This window comes from Acanthochromis polyacanthus, chromosome 6, assembly GCF_021347895.1.
Source record: "Acanthochromis polyacanthus isolate Apoly-LR-REF ecotype Palm Island chromosome 6, KAUST_Apoly_ChrSc, whole genome shotgun sequence".
Taxonomy (NCBI): Eukaryota; Metazoa; Chordata; class Actinopteri; family Pomacentridae; genus Acanthochromis; species Acanthochromis polyacanthus.
In genome coordinates, this window is record NC_067118.1 from 15,664,122 (window position 1) to 15,682,500 (window position 18,379).

Genomic DNA, 18,379 nt, shown 5'->3' on the forward strand with positions numbered 1-18,379 from the left:
CTGTCAGGCCTGTTGAACCTAAACATGACTAAATAGAACCTGTCTGGCGTTGTGAAGTAGCTCAAGGGTCTCAAAATGCAGCACATGATGCTACATTCTAAAGAGATTCAAGAACTAATATGAAACAAAGTCGTTGACATTTGTCAGTTTGGAAGAGGTTGCAAAGGCTTTGCTAAGGCTCTGGGACTCCAGAGAACCACAGTGAGAAACATTATTCACAAATAAGTGGTGAACTGCCAGAGGTTAAAAAAGGTTGCTTTCTGACTGACCATTTTATGAAAGAGCTTGCAAAGTATTTCAGTACTGCTAGCTCTTGCTGGACTAGCATCACATTCTTGGCAGACAAAAGTATTTTCAGTGGCAAGGACAAGCAAAGACAAACTGACTTTGGTATCTGTTACAGTGACAGACCAGATAATAGGTCAGTTTATATGTTCTTTGTGTGGTGCAAAGAACAGATAAACAGAACGATGCACTGACTGGCACAGTCTACCATAAACCTTGCAACAGATGTGTTTATCTGCCAGGATGTTGAGTCTCAACCCATGTAACTGGGAGTGTTCCACCACAGACTTATGTCAGATATTGTTTTTAGTTCTGCCAGGATGTGCAATTTCAAACTCCACGCCCTCGGAAGGGTGGGGATGCTGGTTGAGTCGCCGACAGCCTGACCCATGGGACAAGTAGTACCGGTTTTCATGATTATTCGGTAGCAAGCAAGCCAATGCCTGACCTGCCAGAGGTACGGCTACCCAAAACTTAAAAATAATATATATTTTAGGATTAAGCCAAAAGGCCTTTTCAGGGAACAAGAAATGGATGAACAACTTGAAGCTGTTCTGCAGTAATGGAGGTTGATCAAGCTCTGAAAGTTGGCGCTATCAGTTCCTACAGGTGTTCTAACTTTTCTTGATTACTTACAACCCCCTCAGTCTGCTTAAAAGTAGTGTTGGAGCACACCGTGGCACCATACTCTCTAGAGCATTATCTGAACAGTATTGTACTGCAGAAAGTAGTGCGTTGCTCTAAAATTGCCAAGGAAAAGGCAATAACAATAGAAGAGAGACAGACCATCATAACACTTAAAAATGTAGGTCTTTCCTACAGAGAAATTGTGAAGAAAATCAAGGTTTCAATGAGTATAGTTTTCTTCACCATCAAGAGGTACTCTGAAACTGGGGGAAGCTCTGACAGAAAGAGGTCAGGAAGACCCAAAGCCACAACAGAAGACAAGTTTCTGAGAGTCAACGGCTTAGTGATAGGTGTCTCACAGGACAACAGCTTCAAGCACAGCTTAATAGTGGTCGTAGCAAGAAGTCTCAGTTTCGACTGAAGAGAAGAATTGGAGCTACGGCAAGAAAGCCATTGTTAAGACGCCAGAATAAGAAAAAGAGGCTTGCATGGGCCATGAAACACCACCAGTGGACTACTGAAGACTGGAAGGAGGTATTATGGACTGATGAATGAAAATTTTAAATCTTTGACTCATCATGCAGGATTTTTGTACAGAGTTGAGTAGATAAAAGGATGGTTCCTCAGTCTGTGACATCAACTGTCAAACATGGAGGAGGAAGCGTGATGGTCTGGGGCTGTTTTGCTGGATCCAGGGATGGTGACTCACAGAGTGAGAGGTACCATGAAAGAAAACGGCTACCACAGCATTCTGCAGTGCCATGCAGTACCCTCTGGTATGTTCCTAGTTGGTCATGGGTTCATCCTACAGCAAGATAATGACACAAAACATAAGTCCAAGCTATGCCTGAACTACCTTCGGAAAAAAGAACAAGATGGTAAGCTTGAAAACATGGAGTGTCCAGCACAGTCGCCAGACTTGAACCCCATGGAGCTGGTTTAGGATGAATTGGACTGAAGAGTGAAAGCCAAGCAACCAATAAGTGCCACACATTTATGGGAACTTCTGCAACAGAGTTGGGAAGAACTTTCTGAAGAATATTTGATTTCCATTGTGGAAAGAATGCCACGAGCGTGTTCAGCTGTTATATCTGCCAAAGGTGGATACTTTGAGTCAACAGTTTAGAATACATTTTGGTTTCTACATTGATTTGTATTTTACTTCATTTGTGTATTTGTTCTATGCTTTAATTTCAGAGTAGAATGAGACATTAATATGCATAACTTCCAAGAAAAAAATGGAAATTTTGGGATGTTCTAAAACTTTTGACCGGTCATGTATATAAATTTGAAAACACTTTGTAATTATAGACCAGGTGTTTTAGGTTTAAATCTAGTGTTTTGTCAGTGTTTTATAAAAAGTATAACCTGTGCTACATAGGCTGTGCCTAGGCTTAATTCCTGCTTTAAGAAATTTAATCAATAATACTGATATTGGTGTGACCTGTGAATAACATTTGCAGTAGATCAGTGCACATATACGCCACAAGCTCTGAAACACACCTGTAGCACAAAATGATTGTCGATTTGTATGCTAGCTGGATCTTTATGTGCATGTACACACAGGTGATATCTGTGATTAAACTGAGCATGCTTTGTTACTTACAAATGGCATCATGCAAATGGACAGCACCAGGAAGTGTTAATCAGTAATAAGATAGGTTCCTTGTTGACACACCCCACCATAGGTAAACAGAATACCAATGTTGAGGATGTTCGTTTTTTGAGATGGCAGACAGGCAGCTTCTCTCAGCTCAAGTTGTTTATTGGTTGATGCTAGCGTCGCCGGCTCATTAATATTTATGTCCGTCGGATTACCAGCCAATCACGAAGCGCGTTCATCAGCCGGCTCATTAATATTTATGTCTGGCTCATTAATATTTATGTTAAGGGAAAGTGCCGTATCCGTAGGCCACAGGCTACGGGTACGGGTCCGTATCTGTAGACACTACCTTGTTTATTCTGCAAGGCCATGTAGCGTGATATCGAGGACCATTGCTGTTTAGAGGTCTATTGTTTACAAAATGTTAATCTGTAGTCGTCTTCCCAGGAATGGATGAAATTCACAGTATACAGTGTGCATTCATGAAAATGTGTAACAATCTTATTGGTCAAAAAGTGTTGGAAAGAAGCTGAGTTTATACTCAGCCCTCTCTTCGTTGGTGCACAGGCATGTCCTTAGCCTCTTGACACACAATCCCTCTAATCAGAAGATCCCGGATACTGTAATTGAGACCTTCCCCAGTATGATTCATATGTAACTTTCTGGACTGTGCCCATCTCCAGTATCTGCTGTTCTCTATCTCAGCCATAAATTATCACTGCTTCTAGGTGACGCACTAACTCCACTCATCAGTATTTTATCAGTTCGTAAACACAGCAGCTTTTGTTCTCACAAGAAGTCTACAGGACATGGGGTGACCTTCAGTACTAAATGTGTTTGTAAGAACGTGTAATGTGCGTGCATGTACGTATGTGTCAGCAATGAGTCACCTTAGGTTTATCCCAGTTCACACAGTGTGGGATAATGTTCGAGACCATCCTGTCTTACACAGGTTTTATTTATTTATTTTATTTAACCTTAATTTTACCAGGTAAGTTAGTTGAGAACTAGTTCTCATTTTTGATAACAACCTGGTCAACACAACTTTTTTATTAGCACTTGAGCAATGTATAAATCAGTATTATGCCAACAGTATGTTTAATAGAAGTAATAAAAAATATAAATCCTAATGCCAACATGTGCAAAACTCAGTCCAGCTTTCAGGCAGAAAGATTGCCCATACTGACTACCTCACTGACCGTCCACAGTATGTGCGGCTGCGCGGCTGTGAGTCAGAGGTGGTAGTCTGCAGCACGGGGGCGCCCCAGGGCACCGTCCTCTTGCCCTTCCTCTTCACCATCTACACCTCGGACTTCACCTACAACATGGACAGCTGCCATCTCCAGAAGTTCTCTGATGACTCCGCCATTGTGGGCCGTGTGTCTGAGGGGAACGAGCTGGAGTATCGGTCGGTCATCATGGACTTTGAACTGGTGTGAGCGCAACCATCTGTGCCTCAACACCAGTAAGACGAAGGAGATGGTGGTCGACTTCAGGAGAAGGACACTCTCACATCCACCAGTGAACATCCAGGGGCAGGACATTGAAACAGTGGACAGTTTCAAGTACCTGGGTGTTCACCTCAACAATAAACTGGACTGGTCCCACAACACCGATGCTCTGTACAAGAAGGGCCAGAGTCGCCTCCACCTTCTGAGGAGGCTGAGGTCCTTCGGAGTGTGCAGACCTCTACTAAGAACTTTCTACGACACTGTGGTAGCCTCTGCTTTCCTCTACGCTGTCGTCTGCTGGGCCCCGGGCAGCACAGAGCGGGACATGAAGAGACTGAACAAGCTGACCAAGAGGGCCAGCTCTGTCCTGGGCTGCCCACTGGACTCTGTGATGGATGTGGGTGAGAGGAGGATGTTGACCAAGCTCTCATCCATCATGGACAACAGCTCCCACCCACTGCACCGGACTGTAGTGGAGCTGAGCAGCTCCTTTAGCACGAGACTCAGACACCCTCAGTGCAAGAAGGAGCGCTACCGCAGGTCCTTCATCCCCACTGCCATCAGACTGTATAACACTACTGTGTAGTTGTTATTATGTGCAATATTTATTATCTTGTTCTTGCACTTTCGTGACTTTTGCACTCCTCTGTTTTTTGTTTCTAAGAGCCCTGTAATGTTAAATTTCTCCTTTGTGATTAATAAAGTCTATCTTATCTTATCTTATGGTGCTCTCATTGGTCTATCTGTATATTTTTGGGTTGAGGCAGTATTGTGGGAATTTTCTACTTTATTTCCCTGAAACAAGGCAGTTCTTCCAAAAAACACAAGCCACAGACTGTAACTTCCCAACTATGAGAGAGTTATGGGTCTCCCTCGGGAGACTGAGCTCATTTGGGTGAACATGTGCAGAAAGAGTACTGGTGTTTATGAAGTCAAGATTGGAAGAAAAATGTTAAACAGCCTCCACCAAATGTCCTTTATTGAAAAAATATAATACCAGCACTGTTAAACTGGACAAGATCAGTGCTTTATTTTCTGCAACACACCTAATCCTTAAGTCACAAAATCAAGGTAGTATTTAATTGGGGACACTGTAGAAAAACAGGGATGACAAACAAGTTCCCAGCAAGAATCGAAACGGATGTGTTGTTGTGTAGGTACGTGTACATGTATCTTGCTAGGTGCTGTAATTGAGCATCCACTGCTCACCTGGTTGGGTGCTAGATTGACAGTTGCATTTAGATGCAAAAAATGCATGCTTTTACTGCCTGCTTAATAGACAGGATGGGCAAGCAGGTGTCCTTGGGTGTTATCATGTTCGGCAACAGCCTTCAAAAAGTGTCATGTTGTAGTCACCCCAGCTGCCCAGAATGCCTTTGTCAAACTGGTAACTGGAACAGAGCCACTAGTACAGCTTCAAAACAGTAGAGCTGGTGTTTATTTGTGCAGTGTAGTGGTGCTTTCCTGTGTACTGCTGAGTGAGAGCAGAAAGTGTTTCTGGGCTGCTGGATGCAGACATGACATACACTGTACATGTGCACATAGTGGGCTCTGTGGCAGTTAACTCAGTCATGGGTGTGTGGTGTTGAGCAAGAAAGGGAGGATGTCCATTAGCTCAGTAGCTCATACTTCGGGATTTTGGGTTGTGTTAAAAGCTCCATTCAAGGCATGATTGAATGTCTATTTGCATGTCCAAAACAAATCACACTTTTTGTGTTTGTCTCATGTTTCCAACATACATTCCACTCCTCTCATGAGGTTAAACTGGCAAATAACAGAAAGAGGGTTTTCAAAGAGCCTTCTTCTGACTTACTTCAATTGTACGCTTGCATTTTCTGTCATGACTTGTCTGTTTGCCAGAAGCATGTGTTGAGTGATAAATTAGAATGTGTGGTATCACACAAATATAAATTGTCACAGGCTTACAGCCCATTATATTATTTCATTTCAACGTGGAAGTGTACAAAGTGTACACTTCACCTGATTTCAACCCTATAAATTTCAAAGTCTTTTCCCTTCTCTCATGTCTCCCATTTAGGAAATTGCTGTTTTGAAGGATGTGCAGGCCTTGCAGATAATCCCTGGTGAGCTGGTGAAGCCCTTCAAACCCAACTTCCCAGCTCGTTTGGCTCAGAGTCGGGCTGAGATGGTGGAGAAACTGCTGGCTGAACTGGGTACAGACAATTCTGGCTTCACCTTAGAAAATGTTATGATGGTAAGGGATCCAAAGCATACTAAATGAGTCTATCCATACTTTTAGTTGTTATTATGAATTAAGTCTGATGAGGCTGAGAGTAGTTTTATTATCTTCAGAATTCAATGTATTTTGTTTGCCTCCGAACCCAAATTTACACTCCAAAAATGACATAGTATAGCATTTGATATAGCAGCCTCAGCAGCTATAATTTCTATAAAATCTTGAAAAAAATGTATTTAAATTTGATTTCTTCTGACTCTAAGGCTCTTGGTATTCTCTTGCTGACACGAATATGGAAGGCTGCGGACACCATGGATGCATAATTGGTCTTACTTCATTCTAGTCTGCTTGAAGTCTGTTCCCAGGATGTTTGCCATACATGAACAGTAGATTGACATCTATATATTTTGTTAATACACACTGCAAATCATATCAAATTATCATTGCAGTTTTTCAATGCATGCACACTTGGTGCCCTTAGAGCATAATGACAAAACACTGGAAGTCACACAGAGTCTTGTGTCCTCCCTCTGACGATGAATTTAAGTCATTCATATGCTAGGAAGCCCTTACATATTCATGGATGGGGTATGTATAAAACTAGACATTTGGGGCCACACTGTCTAAAGTTGGTTAGTGATTCTTTTCTTACATGCCAAAAGTAAACATTTTAGAGGATGTTTTGGCTTTAGAATCCCCCCAAAATCTCAAAACTGAATCTGTTTACTAAAAATGAACTGCAGTAAAGAAATGCCTCAGGTATCACACATCGCTGTGTTTCAGCTGTTAACAACTGCAGTTTTTTTGGCAGTGTTTCAACTTCACTGTCATGCTCTTTCCAGTCTGGAAATAACAACTACAACATGATAGGGCATGTGCTGTATAAGATACACACAGTATGATGCCTGTATTATTCTACTTTTAAAGTAAGCAGATTTTCAGTTGCATTTGGCTTTGTAACTAGTGTGACTTACTGGAGAGGAGCAGTCCCTCCCTGGCTTTCTATTCCAATTCAGTTTAGCTCAATAAGCTGTCAGTAAGTTTTGGTCAGCTGAGTCAATGTTGTCACCACTGGCGCCCACTGTAATGTCCTCTGCACTTCTTTGGTTTCCAGCAGTGACCTAATATCTGGCTGCAAACTGTCCAACTGTCGACCCAGTTGGGCAGGCCAACAAGCTGTCCTGTCCTCCCTTCTCTATTTTACAACCGGTCTTCCTCCCATCCCCTCATTTAGCCCTCCCCTTGACTCTGCTTGGCTTTCATCAGTGAGAACAAATTGTTAGGTTTGTCCTCTAAATTTCTCCTCCTTCTGAAGGCAGAAACACACAGGTGGCACTATGTGACCTGAGTGTGCATGTTTTGGCATGCTTGTGCAGCGCCTGACCCCTTTGTATTGGATGCCTCCTGTTTGCTTGGAAAACATTTTCAGTCTGGATTGAGATGTGGTAGGAGGGCTGTGCTTTGTTCCACTGCCTGCCTTCTCTCCTGAGTGTCACATTAAACAGCTTGATGATAAGTATGTAAGAGACACAAGGTTTAAACTGAAATTCAGCTTCAATACAAAATGAATTAGCAATTATTTTTGGCTTTTTTTTAATATACCTTGGAGTTACTTGATAAACCACTGTGGTAATTGCAAAAAATGGGTCTAGTTTACCCCCCAGCTTAGGAAATCCTTGTCAACTGAAACCACAAGAGGTTTATCAGCCACCAGAGCAACTCCAACACAGATACGCTAACTGAGCTATCGGGACATATCCCCAAGGCTCTTAAAAGACGTTGGATCCTTGTTTTTTTTCCCCCGTGGATGTCTACAATCAAACCAACAAAAAATGGTTTGTGCTCGTCTGACTAACTCTAACCCTAACCCTGGAAAAATCAATCTATCTTTTAATTAGAAAAGAGGGAGTGTTCAGGATGGCTCACATTGAACACCAACTAAAATCTTCCCTGCTGTTTTTTTTTTTTTTTTTTTTTTTTGGCTCTTTAGGCTCATGTGACTGTCCCTCTCGATAGCCCAACGGTGTTAGCTCAGCTATGGTTTAAACATTTTTCCTTTTTCCTGCGCTGTTACCAAGGGGATTTTCTCTGAGGCGGAAACCAGCATGTAAGAAGGGGGTGATTGAGTTTCCTGCCTTAAAATGAGAGGTGGTTGGCAGAGACAACAGAGAATAATGGCAGGCTGTCCCTAAGCTTGTTGAGGGAGGGATGGGTGGCCTTTGTACACAGTTTACCTCTGGATGTTAATGTTCTCCATGGATGGGACTGCCTTTGTGTTCTGACTCTTTTTTACAAAGATTATGTTTCTCTTATGTCATTATATCATTAGGTTCTTTTTACTTCATGATATCCACTTCTCTGAAAGGACTTTCTCAACATTGTGGCTGTTTTGCACTTGAAATTATATTGAAAATATTGCAAATATTGCTTCATTAATATTTGACTTTTGTAAGTTAAAAAACAAGGACTAAATATCTTCTGTTGTAAGGCAAGATTTTGTAATGGCAACTTTCAAACACAGAAGCAATTGAACTGCTTTACAAAGGCTTAACAAAGCTTATTCAAACAACAAAACATTCATACAATTATAGAGTATCAAGTAACAGTAAATAAACAGAGCATTATAGCAATCCAACACAATCCAACACAATGTCCATCTCTGTTGTCGACTGTTTGCCAAACCTCTAACCTCCTAGGTATACATTCTTCGAGCATGTGAGGAATTTATTTGTGCCTGAGCCTGTGAATGGATTTTTACAGTTAAAACGCAGCAGTGCTTTAAAATCTATTCTATGACTAACTGGATGTCAGTGCAGGGGTTTAGAATGGTGATAATGTGTTCACTCCTAGTTCTTCTTAGAAAACAAGAATAGAGACCCTAGAACATAACAGATCATTTCCTCTTGGCTCACACATGAATATATAATAGGAAAATGTGAACTGTACTTTAAATTAAATTCATTTTCAATATACAGATGCCAGGGGTGTAATAATCTTTCCATATGGTCAGTTTGCAGTAATACACAGTTTCTTTGACATTCACATGAGCAGGGATCAAAAGTGGATTGGGGACCTGTAGTGTCATGGCCAAGGGATTAATTTAGTCTCACATACACAACTCTGATTGTTAGTATACATAACATTTCTGAAAACAGGTTACTGTGGAACCCTGACTGTAATATCTAGTCATTCACGTTTGTTGTTCTCTGTCAGTTCTGTACGGCAGCATTGGAGCACAGTGCATCAAGGGTTCGAGAGGTGGCAGTGCGCATCATCTTATCTATGTACCAGCAGCACAGAAATGCTGCTCTTAGCTACCTTCCACCCAACGATGCTGCGGCACCAAAGAACTTCCTCTACAAAACCCTCTTTGATGGCTTTGCCAAGATTGACGGAAAGCTTGTGGAGACCCAGGCAAGTGTTTTTTGTCTTCACTGCAATTCAGTGACTCTTTGATAGTTGCTGTCTTCATCACTCAGTTAAGAGTATTACAAATACCTGAAGTTTCCATTTTCTATATGCCACAAAATTATCTAACTACCAGCTGTGTTCACGTTGTGCATTTTTATCCCCCGCCTCCACGAAGTGGAAAAGCGGGATATAGGTTTGGCGTCCGTCCGTGCGTCCGAGATGAAGGGGACAGCTTTTCTCGGAAGCTATTACAGCTAGGATTACAAAATTTAGTGTGTAGCTTTTCACCATGGACACCTTGATGAAGTTTGAAAATGAGACCTGTGCGATAATATTTAACAGAGTTATGGCCCTTTATCACTATTTTGGATATAGACTCATAGACATCACATGTGGCGGGGGATATTGATGATCATGTCGTCTTGTTTTTTTCAAACATTGTTGTCAGTGAGAAGCAGCTGGTAGGTGGAAAGTGAAACTGTGCTTGAGTGAAACAAAGCAAAATGGGAGCACTCTGAAAAGCTGAAACTTCCATTTGAGCTCTTCAGAAGAAGCTATATGTTGTTGTTGTGTTTTTTTGTGTTTTTGTTAAGCTGATGGTAACAAGGAAAGGAAGCGAGGTTCATATTGGACAGATACCAGTTTGCCAATGCCAAAGCCAGCACAGACAGTATTATCCTGCTTTTAGTCGTCTGTGTCAACTAATTAGCCATGCCAGAGCCACAAATGTGTTTGTTCATGGTATAATTTAGATAATGTCCTTTCAATACTGTCACATCATCACCTGTTGTACTGCAATAAACCTGTCGTTTTAAGATTTGTTATATAAGATTTGTATATGACACAATGTGCTAAAGTTTATCCTTGTTCTTTATGAGTGTAATCCCAGTACACCCAGTAAATAAGATGTGATATTGTTTTACTGTAATGTAGGCGACTCAATCAGTAACCGACTTTGTTTTTCTTTTGGACATTATGCGTCCCTATTACATAATTATGGTGCAAAAAGAAAACGCTGCAAATTCAATCCACAACGGAAGTGCGCTGCTCTTCGATAATATTGTATAAAAATAATATTGTATAAAAGATGCCAGCCAAGTAAAACATGATGCTAAAACTAAATGAAAACGTACCTTTTCACACTAAAAAATATCAGACACTTTCACTTTCTTCTTCTTCTGCTTCTCCTTCTTCTTCTTCTTCATGTCTGGTGCACTTCCGTTGTGGATTGAATTTGCAGCGTTTTTCTCTTGCAGTTGTTCTGGGGGTTTGTGTGTGTTTTTATGTGTTTGCAGCATTTTTCATTTACATCTGTTTTGTGATTTTGCAAGTCTGCTTCTGCGTCGTTTCTGTGATTGCAGCATGTTTCTCTTGCAGCATTTTTTTTTTCTTGCATGTGTTTCATGCGTTTGAGTTTTTGGTTTTGGATCATTTCTGTGTTTGCAGTGCTTTTGCGGTTTGCAGCGTGTTTGCCTCTGTCGGCCACCGTACATAATGGCAGTAATAATAACACAGCTGCACTGTAGCTGCAACAACCTGCAGAGCTTGTGCAAACCTATGCCAATTTAAAAGAAGATAACAATGACACAAAAGACGATGTAGCAAACAAGAAATGAGGCGATGCCAGAATGTTATATACTGTTATAGAGTATCATAATGTGACAGTAAATCTCACAAATAGGTTAATGGCATTTCACTTGTTATCCAGACTTTGAAGAAGGGCGGTGGTCAGCAGGACGGGCAAAAGGAGAAGGAGGAAATCCACTCTCTTCAGGAGCAGCTGGCTGCCTTGAAAGAGATCACTGTAGGTGGAGCTGTCATCGCTCTGCAATTACATCACCTCTCTATAACATTTGCTGATTTGTATGCATGACTTCACACAGACTTGGTTGAATTTTTAGTCTGTAGGTGGTCACGCATGTATTTATTCAAAAATACTGTGCATATACACTCTCTCATTATATCTATGCTGTAATTCCACCATTTATACCAAACTAACTGACTAGACAAGTTGTGTTATTTCATGTTTTTCTGGAACTGACATCTATTCATAATTTTCTGTCTACTTTTGAAGGAGAGAGGGAATGAAAGCACCAAAGGACAAGTGGCCAAAAAAGAACCTCATAAAGTTGAGAAGGAGTCCCATAAAGCTGCCAAAGCAAGTATGTACACATATTCACACTGGAAGAATCAGAGAAGATACCGCTCAGATCCTACTCATGGCAGTATGTACAGCCATGGCCATAAGTTTGGACACAGCATGACTTCCTATCATAGACTGTATATATAATGGACGTAGCATCTGGCTCCAGAATTGTAGCAAACCCGGAAGTGTCAAAAACTTGCAATATCACACCGTCCGCTCGGGCTGGCTCCAAAAAGCTTTTGCTCCATAGACCCCAATTCATTTTTGGAAAAAATAAAATTTGATAGACTGATTTTCTACAGCTCAGGATTTTTTCCCCGTTAGTTTTCATGGTCAAAATGAGAGATCAGGTAGCCGATCTTAAAATAAATCAATACTGAATTTTAAATAAATCGTTAAAGTTGGCGGTGCCAGGGGGCGTGGCTATACTTGATAGACAGCAACAGAAGCCTCTGCGGCAAAACGTGGGCGGGATAAGAGTTCTCAGCCAATCCTGCCCCTAGTTGCTCTCCGGTCCAGTCTGTTTGATGACGCTTTTTACATCACTGGCTCCAAAAAATCCAAAACGGCGACCAGGAAGTAGCAAAATCCGGGCTTCATTTTCTCGCTGTTGAAACCAACGGGTGACGTCACGGTTAGTTTACGCCTGCTTCCTATGGCTGTTTTGATGTCTATTACAGAACATAACTAATATTTTTTGACAGCACCAGTTTAATTAGTCAACAAATCAACAAGGGATATAATATTATCAATAAATTCCAACAATTGGAACAACTTTGTTCCCAAAACATAATATTACAAGAAAATAACAAAAAAATGCAGTACTTTCACAACTGAATTTGGTAAGAATAACAAAATGACACCAAACTCTTTTGATGTTTTTTTAAATATGAAACTTAATATAGTTTTCAGGAGTTGTGTACTGTATTGTAAGTGACAATTTTGTGGTATTTTCTAAGATTCACAAGAATCATGGTACTTGTGTCCAAACTTATGGCCATGGCTGTACTGTACTACCAGAGCTGATAAGGACTGCTTAAAACACAAAAAGATGTTGCTTAAAGCTGCTGTCTGGAGTTTCCGTTTGTTTTCAATTTATGTATCATTGTTTAACAAAGCTTAAATGTGTTAGTCTAGTTCGATACTATAATATAAAGTTAGAATAACGCGATATGAAAATTTATTCCTGAGCTCCGCCTTCCTCTCATAGACCCCCATGTTATTCCAAAAAGCGCCGGTCGCTGCCGACCAATCAAGTTCGAGCTTCAGCTTTGTCATGCTGTCAATCAACGGTTACGCGCACAGCAAGCAAGCCCATGCAGAGGTGGGCGAGCTACGCACTACGCAACCGCATGCACATTTGTTTTGCTCGTGGAGGAGAGAGTATCAGGGCTCAGCAACTTCCAGAAAAGTTACCAATCCCACGGCTTGTCAGGCCAAGAGACTGCAGGACGTTTTTTGGCTTGGGGTGCTCGCGTCGCTCCCCGACCACGGTCTCCATAGCCCGCCTGACGGCTTCGTTTAGATGCCCGACCTCTGGAGGAAGATGTTGGGGCGTCTGGGACATACTCTTCGTCAGAGGAGTCATGCAATTCTGAACTCTAGATAGAAATAAATAAACAATGTAACACATATACACGCGTAAATGCACTAAGTTTGATAAACAACGTCATCGAGAGCGATACACGAGTGTAATCACATATTGAAACTTTACTCGTTTGTCCTAGCAGATTCATGTTATTTTGGTATTAGGACAAGTTAGACTCAATACAGCATTCTAACGTAATTCCTTTATTATTTACTAAATGTACTAAATGTAGAAGAGTGGAAAACAGCAAAACGGGCAAGATGCTGCAGCACTCCGGGCACTCCTGTCAGGTACTGCGCGCGTGCACAAATAAACACTGGTGGGACCAACAGTGTTTTGGGAGACGCTGCGATTCAAACTCCGGACAGCAGCTTTAATGGCACAAAACCAAAACAATGTGCTCATATAGTCTTTTCAGACTGGCAAGCTGTAGGTCAAATGTGATGTGTTTATATGCAAGTGGAACATGTGAAAGGGTGCTCTGGCTGTGCCCTGTGACATGAATGGAGAGCCATTTTTTTGAGTGGAATTTAGATTTCATGGCATTAAGATGTAAAATCCCCTCAATTATTAACCATTTTAACAGGAGCAAGGAGCTCTACACATCTGCCTTTGTCTTCAGTTGCCAAGTAACGGTGCTCTCAAGAGTTTAACCACTTCAGCTCCAAGCAGGGAAGTTATTTTAGCATGCCAGTGACAGAAAACAAGCTCCCTGTCAAGGTATAATCTTTTAGACTGATGCAGTCATCTAGCAGCACAGCAGTGGCAATGTTAGCATGTACTTGCTTGCGACTTTATATTATACTGCAGAGCTGAGTACACTCCTGTGCAACATCACTTAAATGACAAATGATTATAAATTGCATTGCCTCTCAAAAATTGCATGACTTAACAGTAGAGTATTTGCTCTTATGAATGAAAATAAAATGAAAAACTGTTTAAATTCACTGTATTAAAAGTATAAGTCCCACAATCACAACTAAACAACACTCAGTGTACCTTTTATTACTAGGGATCAAATCTTAGACTTGTTTTAATACTTCCTGTTCTACCTTTTTTTTGATGACAGACTGAGTCCTCGCCATGGAGGAGACCAGCGTCCTTTACTGAGATACTATTTTCATTAGCTGTTTTTTTCTGAAGAGGTTTTGCTGCTTTGCCTTTCTTTGTCATAAAATACTCTAAAAGTGTTGTATTGGGTTCAAGTTACATGACATACTTGGCCAGGTGATTTTTTTTTACTTCACGTTTCAGCGCTTCACTGTCAGGACTATGTATTCACTGTGGTAGTCCTAGCCAGTTTCATACCAAACATGCTAGCTCTTGTCCAAGCTGAACAAATTATTTTGGTTTCATCTGACCAAAGAATGAACTGATCACACTGATCAGGTTTCTATTCGTGTTCTTTAGCAAAATTTCATTTTGCTGTTTTGTTTCAACAACAAGCAAGTGGTTTTTCATGGATGCCAGCCACAGAGATTAGCGTAATGATATGTCCCTCACATTGTCTGAGCTCTCACATAAAATCTGATTTTTTCTATTTATAATCCCTGTGCTAAATCTGAAATATTTTCCCATCTGTTTGTCATAGCTAGATTGTGCAAATGGCACACTGTTAATGGTGCCATTTTAGGAGGGTAGGCATGTGCAGTTCTGATTAGAGGTACTCTGTGTTTCAACTAATTTTTAGTGGATTCCGAATGTTACTATGTCTTCCTAGATCTTTGTGAAATATCACAATCACATTTTTCAGGTCCTCTGACAAGTCTTTTCAATGTGGAGTCATGATGCAGACATGCAGATAGACACAGCCTATAGGTCCAAAACTGAGAAAGTTCTAGACATCCTTGATCATTATATGGCCATGTTCATACAGAAAGGACTTGTGTGTCTGTGATCACTGGTGTATTTGCTTTTGTTGCATTTATTTTATATTTTGTAACTTGCGCTTTCAAAATAAACTTTTGAAAGTAGCAATTTTTAATTGTTCATGAGAGGAAACATTCTACTGGTCAGCTTAGAAAGAATGCAATTATTTAGAGGTGTTACAATTTTGAATCTTTTAATATTAAGGAATACTTAACAGGGCTGGGCAAGTCAAGGCAAATTTATTTGTATATCACCCTTCATGTCCAAGACAAGTGCTTTACATAAAACGTCAAGAGCATTACACTAAGGTGCAGATGGTTACACTCCAAGTGTGACATGAGGACATTACCAATTGTTCAGTTTTGTAAGTGTATATGTAGAGAGTATTGTCAACTGAAAAATGTACCCTCCATAATTTTTACATTTTTGTGAATTATTCATTTTGATTTAAGAGTATTCTGTTTCATTTGGCTGATATTTTGGCTGATAAGCATACAAGTGAATGCACTTTTGACAAGTAACATGTAATTCTCATTAATTTCCAGCTGTCACAAAAGGACCCTCACATCAGAGCAAGACAAAAGAGAATGTGGATGTCCAACAATCTATCAACTATCTGGACAAGTATGTAACTCAGAACCAAACTTCGATCCTTGAAAATTTAGTGGAATAATGTGAATATGCAAGAGGATTCTCTCTGTGTAACCAGGCTTTGGTCTGTTGGTTTTTAGTCCCATGATCACGTTTAGTGTTTGTTTAGTTTGCACACATTCATTTTTTTTATGTATGCACAGTCCAAAGTTTTTCTATCAGTCCAAAGTTTTAGAGCACCCCAATTTTTCCAGTTTTTTATTGGAAGTTATACTTGTTAATGTCTCACTGTACTCTAAAATTAAAGCATAGAACAAATAAACTAATAAAGTAAAAATACTCTGTTGCAGAAGTTCCCATAAATGTGTGGCGCTTATTGGTTGCTCTGCTTTCACTCTTCAGTCCAATTCATCCTAAACCAGCTCCATGGGGTTCAAGTCTGGAGACTGTGCTGGACATTCCATGTTTTCAAGCTTACCATCTTGTTCTTTTTTCCGAAGGTAGTTCGGGCACAGCTTGGACTTATGTTTTGTGTCATTATCTTGCTGTAGGATGAACCCATGACCAACTAGGAACATACCAGAGGGTACTGCATGGCACTGCAGAATGCTGTGGTAGCCGTTTTCTTTCATGGTACCTCTCACTCTGTGAGTCACCATCCCTGGATCCAGCAAAACAGCCCCAGACCATCACGCTTCCTCCTCCATGTTTGACAGTTGATGTCACAGACTGAGGAACCATCCTTTTATCTACTCAACTCTGTACAAAAATCCTGCATGATGAGTCAAAGATTTAAAATTTTCATTCATCAGTCCATAATACCTCCTTCCAGTCTTCAGTAGTCCACTGGTGGTGTTTCATGGCCCATGCAAGCCTCTTTTTCTTATTCTGACGTCTTAACAATGGCTTTCTTGCCGTAGCTCCAATTCTTCTCTTCAGTCGAAACTGAGACTTGTTGCTACGACCACTATTATGCTGTGCTTGAAGCTGTTGTCCTGTGAGACACCTATCACCAAGCCGTTTACTGTCAGAAACTTGTGTTCTGTTGTGACTTTGGGTCTTCCAGACCTCCTCCTGTCAGAAATTCCTCCAGTTTCTGAGTGCCTTTTGATGGTGAAGAAAACTATACTCACTGAAACCTTGACTTTCTTCACAATTTCTCTGTAGGAAAGACCTGCATTTTTAAGTGTTCTGATGGTCTGTCTCTCTTCTATTGTTATTGCCTTTTCCTCACCATTTTAGAGCAACACACTACTTTCTGCAGTACAGTACTGTTCAGATAATGCTCTAGAGAGTATGGTGCCACAGTGTGCTCCAACACTAGTTTTAAGCAGACTGAGGGGGTTGTAAGTAATCATTAAAGTTGAGACACCTGTAGGATTTGGTAGTACCAACTTTAAAGGCTTGATCAACCTCCATTGTTCCAGAACAGCTTTAAGTTGTTAATTTCTTGTTTTCTGAAAAGGCCTTTTTGTATAATTCTGAAATGTACATTATTTTTCAGTGTTGGGTAGCCGTACCTTTTTGTAACCTCTGGCAGTTCACCACTTACCTTTGTACTATTTCAAGCTATTCATTGAATTTGAACTACTTTAATTTTAATAAAAAACTGGAAAAATTGTGGCATTCTAAAACTTTTGAACGGTAGTGTATAACTACACTACCGTTCAAAAGTTCAGAGTCAGCCAGGCAATTTCATGTTTTCCATGAAAACTTAAACTTTTTTTTCCATGTGCTAACATAATTGCACAAAGGTTTTCCAACCATCCATTAGCCTTTCAACACCATTAGCTAACACAATGTAGCATTAGAACACAGGAGTGATGGTTGCTGGAAATGTTCCTCTGTACCTCTATGGAGATAATCCAATAAAAATCAGCCGTTTCCAGCTAAAATAGTAATTTAACACATTAACAATGTCTGGACTGTATTTCTGATTTATTTAATCTTCATTGAAAAAAAAAATGCTTTTCTTTAAAAATAAGGACATTTCTAAGTGACCTCAAGCATTTGAATATAGCTGAGATGTTAAATTCTCCTCTCATTTTGAGTGTTATTTTTATTAGTTTGCCAGATGTAAGCTTCATTATGATGTGATCTGATGGGATGTCCACACTCTGTTTCAGCTTATGTATATTTTGTGGTAAAAAGGACGAGTCATTCACAGAAGATGGTTTGGACCTTCACTACTGGAAACACTGCCCGATGCTGCGGCGTTGTGATGAATGTAGACAGGTAGACTATTACATTTCCAGGAGCTTTCACACTTTTTCAAAAATCTACCTAAAAAACAATATCTGTTCAGCTGTTTAAAAAACACCTCAATAATACAGCTCTGGATTTTGTTCACAGGTAGTTGAAATAGCCAGCCTCACAGAGCACCTACTGGGTGAATGTGAAAATAGGTCCAATTTCAGTCAGTGCCCACGCTGCTCAGAGGCTGTGGCCACCGAGGATATGACTTGCCATGTTCAGGGTCCCACCTGCAACTGTGAGTTCTCTTTTGCTCTTTCATGCTTTTGGAAAATTTCTTAAAATGTTTAAAGCAATGGAAAGAATGCAATTTGTTGGATTTCTATGGCTACAAAGTTATTTTCTTTTTTTTTTTGCT

The 18,379-nt window shown here is 40.4% G+C and overlaps 1 protein-coding gene across 5 annotated transcripts in view; it reads left to right on the top strand.

Annotated features, from left to right (window-relative positions):
* cep104 (centrosomal protein 104) overlaps window positions 1-18,379 on the top strand; it is a 46,201-nt gene that overhangs the window by 18,130 nt on the left and 9,692 nt on the right. For all 5 annotated transcript variants that reach the window (XM_022200536.2, XM_022200537.2, XM_051949355.1 and 2 more), the window contains 7 exons: window positions 6,005-6,181; window positions 9,377-9,577; window positions 11,283-11,378; window positions 11,649-11,736; window positions 15,723-15,801; window positions 17,895-18,003; window positions 18,121-18,259. In XM_022200536.2, coding sequence (XP_022056228.2) covers window positions 6,005-6,181; window positions 9,377-9,577; window positions 11,283-11,378; window positions 11,649-11,736; window positions 15,723-15,801; window positions 17,895-18,003; window positions 18,121-18,259 — 889 coding nt within the window. The remainder of the gene's footprint in view (window positions 1-6,004; window positions 6,182-9,376; window positions 9,578-11,282; window positions 11,379-11,648; window positions 11,737-15,722; window positions 15,802-17,894; window positions 18,004-18,120; window positions 18,260-18,379) is intronic.